At 42.4% G+C, this 11,453-nt stretch overlaps 1 protein-coding gene across 2 annotated transcripts in view; it reads right to left on the reverse strand.

The window, feature by feature from the left end:
- Positions 1-6,996, reverse strand: part of LOC122541913 (dnaJ homolog subfamily B member 12) — a 33,795-nt gene extending 26,799 nt beyond the window's left edge. For both annotated transcript variants that reach the window (XM_043679128.2, XM_043679126.2), the window contains exon 1: positions 6,809-6,996. In XM_043679128.2, the coding sequence (XP_043535063.1) occupies positions 6,809-6,941 (133 nt within the window). In that variant the 5' untranslated portion in view covers positions 6,942-6,996. The remainder of the gene's footprint in view (positions 1-6,808) is intronic.
- Positions 6,997-11,453: the final 4,457 nt, after the last annotated feature.

The raw sequence follows: 11,453 nt of genomic DNA on the forward strand, positions 1-11,453 counted from the left end.
AGGGAAGAGTATCTCTACTTTTCAGTGTATAATTGTGGTTAATTAAATACTAACTTTGGTGTGTAATTATTATACCAAATAAGTTCTTTTTAAAAATTATGTTTTCAGCAAAAAGCTGAGATAACCGAAATGCTTGGGATATACAAAATGATACAAGTTAATGAAATGTCTGAGGATGGAATGTACCAGCAGAATTGATACAAAATGTTAAACCAGATCTTGATGTACTGTCGACAAAATAATGTGTGTGTCAGCACTTACAGGGAGGAAGGTTGCCAACCTGGGGAAGGGGGCAATGGGTGTGGAGCATAGATGGGCAGAGGCAAAATACTAAGAGAGATTGAGTAATGCAGGAGTCGGGAGAGGTGACCTCACGCAGCTCAAAAGTATAACTGTGTAGTAGTTTGAATAATCATGACTTCAATTGCTTTCTGCAATTGGGGTCCTTTCTTGCAAGATCGTAAAATAAATTGTCTTGTTTCCAGCTTTGGTGGTCTCGTATAATTTTATTGAGTTTGTTTCTTACACTTTGAAGTGATTTTCAAAGCCAATGATTTTCAAACGTAATTGGGGAAGGGCCACAAATGCTGGCTTTATCAATGATACCCCCAAGAATAAGGCATAGTAAATCAAAATGGATATCCCCCTTTGCTTTCAAAAGCCTCCTCAAAACCTAGTTCTGGCCACATCTTTGTTTGTTCATCCACTGCCCCCTCTACTGAACACTTTATCAATGAGGCACGGTATCTCCCTGCACCTCTATAAATTACCTTGCGATATTTTATTGTTTTAAAAATGCTATATAAATGCAATCACTGTTCAGTGAAATTATACTGTCATTGTTGATGCATTTCAAGGATTTTTTTTAACATCAGAGCACTTGATCAGGCTTTTAAAGGCAGTTAGAGATACGAGATGAGAAAGAAAGGAAGAGAGTTATAGATGGTTACAGCAATCTAGTTTAGCCACTCCTTCATAACCACCTTCTACATCCCCAATCCCAAAGAAATCCTTTACACATCTTCCTCGTCAATCTGCCTGCTCCTCAAGTCCAAGGAACAAAGATTTGAGTCTATCAGGTTTAGCAAATCATTAGTAAATCTGACTGGGCCACATTAAGCACTGGTGGAAGGTAGCTGAAAACTATGTAGGAACACATAATTGAACCAGAAACTGTGCTGATATAATAATAAAATATTGGAAAGAAATGGCTTCATGGGAGACATTTCTGTCTGAATGTAGGATTCCAGCAGTATTTAGATATACAGATTTTAAAAATGTCACAAAGAAGCATTTCCGACTCAGCCTAAATTCATTATTTAACTTCTGGAGTACAGCTTAAAGACCATAATATCCTATCTGATTGCTTTCAACTGATTGACACTGATACAAAAGACTGCTCCTATTTTCAAAATGATATTAAATGAAAGACAATGCTCAAACATCAATATGAGCAAAGAATTGTAAATGTTAGCAGCCCTGCTCAGTCACATGATACATTACCAACTTCCTCAATGACAGATCAACATATCAAATGAGAAGCTCCATGAAGTAAAAGACTATCTTAGTATTGCTTTTCCATGAAGACCAAAGCTCTCGATGGGACTTCCTTCAATAAGATCAGACCAAATTAAAAAGGCATTTGATTACCATCTTATGACTTCCTCCAGAATGGAAGATAACTTCTGATGCCAATTCTGATAATACCTTAGATGATAGCTAAACTTGCCTCAACTCCATTTATCTACCTTTCCTCCAAATTCCTTCATTATTTCAGCTAACACAAATCTATCGCACTCAGTCCCAAAAATGTCAACAGAACCACACCATCCTTAGGATTTTGCAAAGGCACTTTCAGATTTCCACACATCTTTAGGTGAAAAAGTACCTGTAGATTTCAATCTTAACAAGTTAGCTCTAGTTTTACTATCATACCCCCACATTTTGGATTCTCCCAACAAAAGGGTGGTTTCTTGATATTAATCCCATTGAATCTCTACTCACAGCTCCTGATTTTCCCGGCAACTCATTACCACAGCTAATTGCACTACAAATAAGGAAATTCCTTGTGGCCTCTTGCTAAATATGTCCTTCACAACTTGAGCTCTAGAAGGAACTGCAATAACCTTTCAGAGTTTTGGGCTTTAAAAGTTTAGTTTGGACTGTAAATAGTAACAATACATGGATGACTAATCTAGCTGCTTCTCAAAGCTAGCTTGAGTGACATGAGTCAGGAAGCTGAATGACGCTGCATAGATAAATGATGGTCCATCTGCTGCTAACAATCCCATTAAATGCAAGGAGATTTTTTTTACCCAATTGCGTGAACTGTCTCCTCACCAGCAAGGAAATCACTTCTATCAAATCTTTCGTCGTTATTATTTCAAGATTTCATAACACTGGCAAATGTTTACATCCCTTTTCCCCAGGAGGATTTTGTTTTCATAGAATTAAACTCCTTACAGTGCAGAAAGAGGCCATTCAGTCCACTGTACTAACCTTCTTAAGAGCACTCCACTCCAATCTTGTAATTATGCATTTACCACAGCTAACCCCCCACATCGCCTGCACATGCACAGACACAACAGGGCAATTTTTAGCATGGCCAATCCAACTAACCTCCACATCTTTGGACTATGGGAGGAAACCGGAGCACCTGGAAGAAACACTCGCAGACACAGGGAGAACGTGGGCGGCACGGTGGCACAGTGGTTAGCACTGCTGCCTCACAGCGCTAGAGACCCGGGTTCAATTCCCGCCTCAGGCGACTGACTGTGTGGAGTTTGCACGTTCTCCCAGTGTCTGCGTGGGTTTCCTCCGGGTGCTCCGGTTTCCTCCCACAGTCCAAAGATGTGCAGGTCAGGTGAATTGGCCATGCTAAATTGCCCTTAGTGTTAGGTAAGGGGTAAATATAGGGGTATGGGTGGGTTGCCCTTCGGCAGGGCGGTGTTGGGCCGAAGGGCCTGTTTCCACACTGTAAGTAATCTAATCAACAAAGTCGCCTGACGTTGGAATCGAACCCGGGTCCCTGGCGATGTGAGGCAGCAGTGCTAACTGCTGAGCCACCGTGCCACACTATTTTTTTCCAATTCGCAAAGGTTTTCTTTGTAGGTGATTATTTTTCACTAGCATGGAATCTCACATCACACAAATATAGTTTCTGGATCTGTGTTGTTAGTTGTCAAACATAAGTTTGATAACACCCTGAATCGGGCCTCTCTGGGATAATTAGTCAATTACATTGGCGGGCTTGTTAAAGTAGATGTACAGAAGTTGTTCCCCTTGGGAGACAGTCTATGAGCAATGGGCAAATTCACTACTCTCTAAGAAATTCTTTTCCCTCTCAGTCTTAAATGGACAACTCCTTACTTTGAGATTAAACTCTCTGGTCCTCGTCTCTCCTAAGAGTGGGAACAACCTCTCTTCATTAATCCTGTCAAGCCCACTAATACCTTCTTTATTTCAATAAGGTTGCCTCTCATTCTTCTGAACTCCAATGAGTACTGGGCCAACATACCCAACCTCTCATCATAAGGAAATCTGCCAATGACTGGATCAACCCTATGCAGCCTTAAATAATATTCAGTTCCTATAATCTTCTTTCCAAAGTGCATAACTTTGCACTTTTCCCACATTATTCCCAAACTGCCAAGTTTTGTTCACTCACTTCACCCATTTACATCCCTCTGCAGCACCTGCCTTCCCACCTATTTTTGTGTCATCCGTAAACCTGCCATTAGTACATTCACTTCCCTTATCTAAGTCATTAATATGTATTGTAAATATTTATGACCCCAGCACTCATCCCTGTGGCACTCTACATGTTACAGGCTGCTATTCTGAAAATGCCCCATTTATCCCAACTCTCCATCTTCTATTAGTTAGTCAGTCCTTTATTCATGCGAATATACTGCCTCCAAAACCATAGGCTCTTGAGTCATTAAATCAAAAGCCATGAAGGAGTTCACGATGTGAAGGGACTGGGTTGGACAAAGTCAAAACCACACACCACCAGGTTATAGTCCAGAAGGTTTATTTGGAAGCACTAGCTAACGGAGCAGGATCCTGTCTTACAACCACCTGATGAAGGAGCAGTGCTCCAAAAGCTAGTGCTTCCAAATAAACCTGTTGGACTTTAACCTGGTGTTGTGTGATTTTTAACTTTGAAGGAGTTCAACACCATCCAGAACAAAGCATCTCGCTTCATCGCCAAAGCATCCACCTCCTTAAATGTTCTCTCCTTCTACCAGATAGACACAATGGAAACAATGTGTGCCATCTATAAGATACACTACAGCAACTAAAGCCCCTTTGGCAGCACCTTCAAAACACGTTACATTCATCATCTGGAAAGGAGGAGGCAACTGACGCATGGGAACACCATGACCGAGGAGTTCCCCTCCAAGGTACTAACTTACCATTCTGATTTAGAAATACATAAATGTCCCTTCAATGTTGTTCGGTCAAAATCCTGGAACTCAAGGATTGTATGTACCTACATCCTAAGCATTGCTCTGTTTCCAAAGGGAGCTCACCACCACCTTCTCAAGCATGATTACTACTGTCCTTGCCAGCATCCTCACATCCTATGACCAAATAACAAAAAAAACTATGTTCTCACACTAACTCAGTATTGTTTTTATTCTCTTAATGTTTAAAAATCTGTTAAACTCTTGTCTTGAATATCTGCAAGACTGAACAACTATAGTTCTCTGAGGTACAGAATTTCAAAGATTCACAAATTGTTGAGTGAAGAAATTTTTTCTTCTGCATCATTAATGCCTGACCCTTCATTCCAAGACTGTGACCTGAGTTTTGGACTCTCAGCCAGGAGTAAAGTGCTCCTATAATCTACCTCAGTCAAGTCCTGTAAAAAAAATCTTTACATTTCAATTAGCTCACCGCTCTATTCTGTGTGATTTAAGCTTCTACTATTCAATACCTTCAACCTGGCAGCATGGTGGCTCAATAGTTAGCACTGCTGCCTCACAGCGCCAGGGACTCAGGTTCAATTTCTGCCTCGGGCGACTGTCTGTGTGGAGTTTGCACATTCTCCCTGTGTCTGCATGGCTTTCCTCCCACAATCCAAAGATACACTGGCCATGCTAAATTTCCCATAGTATTAAGGTACATTAGTCAGGGGTAGAGGAATGGGTCTGGGTGGGTTAGTCTTTGGAAGGTTTGTGTGGACTTGTTGGGCCCATTCAAATTGGACTTTAACCAGCTTTGACCACTCTAATGAATCCTTGCTGCAATAACCCACCTTAGACCATAAGGCATAGGAACAGAAATCAGGCCATTCAGCCCATCAAATCTGCTCTGTCATTCAATCATGGCTGATAAGTTTCTCAATGCCATTCTCCCCGTAACTCTTGATACTCAAGAACCTATCTATCTTAGTCTTAAATATACTCAATGACCTAGCCTCCATAGCCTTCTATAGCAATGAATTTCATAGATTCACCAATCTGGCTGAAGAAGTTTCTCCTTATCTCTGTTCTAAGGCAGTGCCCTCAGGTCCCGGTCTCTCTTACCAATGGAAACATCTTCCCTACATTGGGCAAGAGGTAAACCAGACGAGTCGAAAAGTGCGGTGCTGGAAAAGCATAGCCAGTCAGGAGCATCCGAGGAGTAGGAGAGTCGACGTTTTGAGCATAAGGTCTTCATCAGGAATGGTCAGCTCATGCTCGAAACGACCAGCTGTGCTTTTCCAGCGCCACATGTTTCGACTCTGATCTCCAGCTTCTGCAGTCCTCGCTTTCTCCTAGTAATACAGACAAGAGAAACTTTGGAATTTCATTTTGTTATTTGGAGATTACGCCACAATGATGAAGAGGTAATGTCACAACATTAGTAATCCAGAACCTCATGCAAATATCCTTAGAGCAGAGAAAGCAGATCTAACTGAGAGTGGAACCTGATAAGGGTGTCCAAACATATCACATCCAGAGACATAGATGGGGAGAAACCTTTCCCTTAAGTAAAAGCATCAATAATCAGTTTTAACGTAAGGATCAGGAAGTTTACAAGAGATTTGAAATAAAATGTTTCACCACACAGCACTGGGTATTCACTGCCTAAAAGAATAGAGGCAGGAATCATCAAGATATTTAAGAAGTATAAGGTGAATATGTGAAACAGCACAGCATACAAGGACACGGGTCAAGTGCTGAAAAATGGAATTAGTATAATTGATTAATGATAAAACACATACTAATAACAGAGTGCTGTAAAAATCCTATGAAATTATTACTGGTGAGGAGTCTCTGAAAGGCCCGTGTGTATTCTCTGTACCCCCATGTCGATGTTAAAACCTAACGTGTTAATCTTGAGAGATTGACCATTATTAGGCCAGACCAACAAAACAGGGAAATTTTAGGCTTATTTTTGAATGTGACAGGTAGGCTTTTAATCTGAAATTGATGATCGATTCAGTGACACTTGTCAAAGCTGGAGTTTATCAGGGGCTCCTTTGTTTCTACGTCTTTACAAAAGTACATTCATTCCTCTGCCTCTTCGGCCTAAATTTATCACAAGCCTTTACCAGTGACTACACTGAGGAGATGGCCTTATGCTGGGGAGAAGTGGGGGGGGGGGGGGGGGGGTGAGCTTATGGGAGCCGAGCCGATTGGCACCACGGGGGTTGTAGTTCCAACAGGTGGCCTCAGAAAGGCGCTCTACGGTTCACTGAACTACAACTCCCAGTGCCTCTTTCGGAGACTCGCACATGCGTAGTACGTCACCCCATCCTTCATCCAGGCCGCAGTTTAACCCGAACTCCACACAGCGGCAACGCCGCCGTACTCACTTTTCACATTCTCCGACGGGTACAACTTCTGAGCCTTCCGTAAGAACTTGAGCGCCTCTTCCCTGTTGCCATGTTTGAGCGCGTTCAAACCGATTTCCGTACAGCGTTCCGCCTCGTCTCTGTTTCCTTCCATTTCGGGGCTTTGGGGTTGAACGGCCACTGCCGGTGTTCTCTTGGTGTCGTCACATTGGAGGTCGGAAACAGCCGAGGGCGATCGGGTGAGTCGCGGTACGTCATAATCTGTGACGGAAACACCCGAGTGCCGTGGGCGGTCCGGTTTCGGGAACGTCATCATCAGTGACGAAAACAGCCGTACGCGTTGCGAAACGATTCGGCGGTTGTATAGGCGACGCATACTCAGTTGTGATTGTGACGCTTTGCGACGCCATTTTACCGTAGGTTGACGCATGTCTACTTGCGACAGAAGCGTCGCTACAATTTACCACGAGATAGCGCAAACTCACTTCCCAGACCCACTAGTGTCGCCATCTTACTGTAGGGTAAAGAAGCATGCTCATTTGTGACAGTGAAGCCTTTACGAGGCCATTTTTCTATAGGAAGGAATAGCCACTTCCAAGAAATGTTGCATTAAATTCTGGCATCCCCACTGGGGTGGAATGATCTGAGCTACAGGCAGAAGCTGAATAGACTAGGGCTGTTTTCACTGGAGTGTCAGAGGCTGAGGGTGACCTTATAGAGGTTTATAAAATCATGAGGGACACAGATAGGATAAATAGGTCTTTTTCTCAAGGTTGGGAAGTTCACAACTAGAGGGCATTGGTTTAAGGTGAGAGGGAAAAATGGGACTTAAGGTGCAACTTTCTCACAGAGGGTATATGGTGCGTATATGGAATGAGCTGCTAGAGGCTGGAGGCTCATATAATTACAACATTTAAAAGGCATCTGGATGGGTATATAAATAGGAAAGCTTTAAGGGTTATGAGCCAAATGGTGCCAATGGGACTAGATTAATTTAGAATATCTGGTGCGGCATAGTGGCTCAGTATTGAGCACTGTTGCCTCACGGTGCCAGGGACCGGTGTTCGATTGTACCGTTGTGTGACTGTGTGAAGTTTGCACTTTCTCCCTGTGTCTGCGTGGGTTTCTGCTCAAGGTCCGGTTTCCTCCCACAGTCCAAGTATGTGCAAGTTAGGTAGATTGGCCATACTAAATTGCCTATAGTGTTCAGGGATATGTAGGTGTGTTAGCCAAGGGATATGGGAATATGGTATGGGGATGAGTCTGAATGGATGTCTGTTGGACTCATTGGGCTGAATGGCCTTCTTCCACACTGTAGGGATTCTCTATTATATAGATGAGTTGGACTGAACAATCTGTTTCTGTGCTGTACATCTCTTTGACTCTAAAGTAAAGACATACATATTTGTATCGCTTGTCATGATATCTATGTGTTCCAAAGCCCCTCACAACCAATATTTTCAAAGTATAGTTAACTATTGTATTGGAGGAAACCCAATTTATGCACATCAAAGTCCCATCAAGACTCAATGATGAAATTATGTTTGTGTTGTTGACTGAGGGATAAATGCAGTTTGGTACACCAGGGATGTCTCTTCAACAAACATACAAAATAGAAACTTAAGTAGATTATTCCGTCCCTCGAGCTTGCTCTGCCATTCAATAAAATCATGGATGATCTGATTGTGTTTTGATTTCCACATTCTCTTCCCAATAACTCGAATCTGCACCTCTGCGTTAAAAACATTCAATGTCACAGCCTCAACCTCCTTTCTGAGGCAGAGACTTCAACTGGCACAGCCCTCTGAGGGGAAAATTCATCTCTGTCTTCTCCGGAAAAGACAGCCACACAATCTCAGCTTAATAGCAAGGGCTGCTCCCTCCAAAGCAGAAGACCTCCATCATTAACAAACTGAAGTATTAGCTTTGATTTTTTTCATATCAAAGTCCCAGTGAATGGCTTGAACCTGCAAATTTCTGTCTTAGAAGATTGCTATCCACTGAGCTATTGCTGATACAAGGAATTTATTATTATTTGGGGACCTTGCTGTTGGCAGATTAATTATCACATGATACAGAAACAGAATACACCTCTAGAAATATATCCTTGGCTATGATGTGCTTAGGGTTATTGTGAAGATGTAAAAGGTAACATCTGAGTACAGTTGCTTTGTTTGCACTTTGGTAAGATGTGATTTGATTGAATAAGTGTTGCACACCTGTTGCTACTTAAATAACAGCCATGGGAATCATAAATTTGCTGACATCGTGATTTCTCATAGTATCCTGTGTAATTTCAAACCCAGTGTCTTATTAACTCTTTAAATCCAATCTCATTAATGTGTAAGAGAGAAAGTGAGGGCTGCAGATGCTGGAGATCAGAGCTGAAAATGTGTTGCTGGAAAAGCGCAGCAGGTCAGGCAGCATCCAAGGAGCAGGAGAGTCGACGTTTCGGGCATAAGCCCTTCTTCTCCTGCTGCGCTTTTCCAGCAACACATTTTCAGCTTCATTAATGTGTAAATCTACCAAAGGCAGCAGGAATAAATATGAGTCATATACTTGAAACTTTATAGCTGTTTGCACCAAAGGGGAAAAAGATTTGCGTAGCTTTAGGGATAGGAGAGAATTGCAACTGATTTCAAAGAATCAGCATTGGGACAAATAGCCATTTTTTTCAGCCGTATCAATTATTCAATTCTAAGATTCTGTCATATAATTACCATTTGATGATCATATTTGGTTACAAGGTAGCAGAATGGCAGTCTAATTATTATACAGAACTAATTGAGGCTGCATTAATGGCATAATTTGCAATCATAGCTCCTCAATTTTTTTCATAGAACTTAATTAATTACACTGCTAATCTGCTCCTTATTTTGTTTTAATGTTTTGCTGACATTCAATGCAATGCTTTCCATTAAATGCTTGGGAAAGCATAGAGCAAAATGTGAAGCAAAAATGTAAAACTTTAATTATGGAGCAACTTTTAAAGCCGCTCACTTACACTGGATTAGTATGAAGTGTGCCGATTCATTACACCTCACTGGGGACCTATTCTGGAAATCAAGCTTCTGTAGTTCCCAAAGTTATCACAAATGTTCGAGCTTTTAAACAGTATGCAGAATTCTCCAAGACTTTCAGCAGCTGTAGTGTCCACACAGACAGGAGTTGTGTAACACATGGTTTGTGGAGCAGTATCTCAGTTCAACACTCACTCCCTCAACACTGCGCCAGTCGAGGACTCAAATCCCACATTTCATTTTTCTCAGGTGCATCCAGCACAACCAACGAACAACAGAATAAAATCCCAACAAGGAAATAAAACCACAAAAATTCAAAATTGCAGAGAAAAATACAGAGTGAGGAAGATGCAACAGGTATTGTGGGCAGTTTTGGGCCCTGTATCTATGGAAGGCTTTGGAGGGGATCCTTAGGACATTTACAAGAATGATCCTGGGAAGGAAGGCTTGTCATATGAGGAGTGATTGAGGACTCTGGGTCTGACCTCAATAGTGTTTAGAAGGATGAGGGGAGGATCTGATTGAAACTTACAGAATACTGAGAGGCCTGGATAGGGTGGACGTGGAGAAGATGTTTCCACTAATAGGAGAGACTAGGACCTGAGGACACAACCTTAGAGTGAAGGGAAGAGCCTTTAGAGCTGAGATGAGGAGAAATTTCTTCAGCCGGAGGGTGATGAATCTGCGGAATTAATTCCACAGAAGGCTGTGGAGCCCAAGTCATTGTGAGTCTTTAAGACAGAGATAGATTCTTGACTGGTAAGAGGATCGAGGGTTATGAGAAGAAGGCAGGAGAATGGGGCTGAGAAACATATCAGCCACAATCAAAAGTAGAGCAGACTCAATGGGCCCACTGGCCTAATTCCGCTCCTGTATTTTATGGTCTTATAGATTGAAGGAGAACTTGAGCCTGTTAAAAGATGGACCCCATCAGAGACAGGCAAACGCTCAGGGATGATAATGTAATGAGAGAGCGTGAATTAAAGATGTTTCTATTTGATGTTACAGTGTTGACGCAGTTTTGTTCATCTTGCCATTGGGCACTGTAGATGTTTTTCTGTGCAGGGAAGTGGGTCATTTCCAAGTGTGCAAGTCAAATCCAAACGTACTTACACCATTCAGCTGTTATCACATTCTCTGTTGTAACAGTCATCAGATCTGAGTGACAGTGCCAGGAAGGATTTAACAGGCATGCCAGAGGTGGCACGGTGGCACAGTGGTTAGCACTGCTGCCTCACAGCACCAGAGACCTGGGTTCAATTCCCGCCTCAGGCGACTGACCGTGTGGATTTCCTCCGCGTGGGTTTTCCTCCCGGTGCTCCGGTTTCCTCCCATAGTCCAAAGAAAAATGGGCAGGTTAGGTGAATTGGCCATGCTAAATTGCCTGTAGTGTTAGGTGAAGGGGTAAATGTAGGGGAATGGGTCTGGGTGGATTGCGCTTCGGCGGGTCGGTGTAGACTTGTTGGGCCGAAGAGCCTGTTTCCACACTGTAAGTAATCTAATCTAAAGCAAAATTAATGAAAGTGGACACACTGAGACATAGAAAATAGGGCAGAAATAGGCCATTCAGTCCATCATGTCTGGTCCACCATTCAATATGCTCATGGCCAATCCTTTATAGAACATTACAGTGCAGTACAGGCCCT

Source organism: Chiloscyllium plagiosum, unplaced genomic scaffold (assembly GCF_037043375.1).
Source record: "Chiloscyllium plagiosum isolate Xiang-an unplaced genomic scaffold, Cpla_swu_hap1 HiC_scaffold_43, whole genome shotgun sequence".
Taxonomy (NCBI): Eukaryota; Metazoa; Chordata; class Chondrichthyes; order Orectolobiformes; family Hemiscylliidae; genus Chiloscyllium; species Chiloscyllium plagiosum.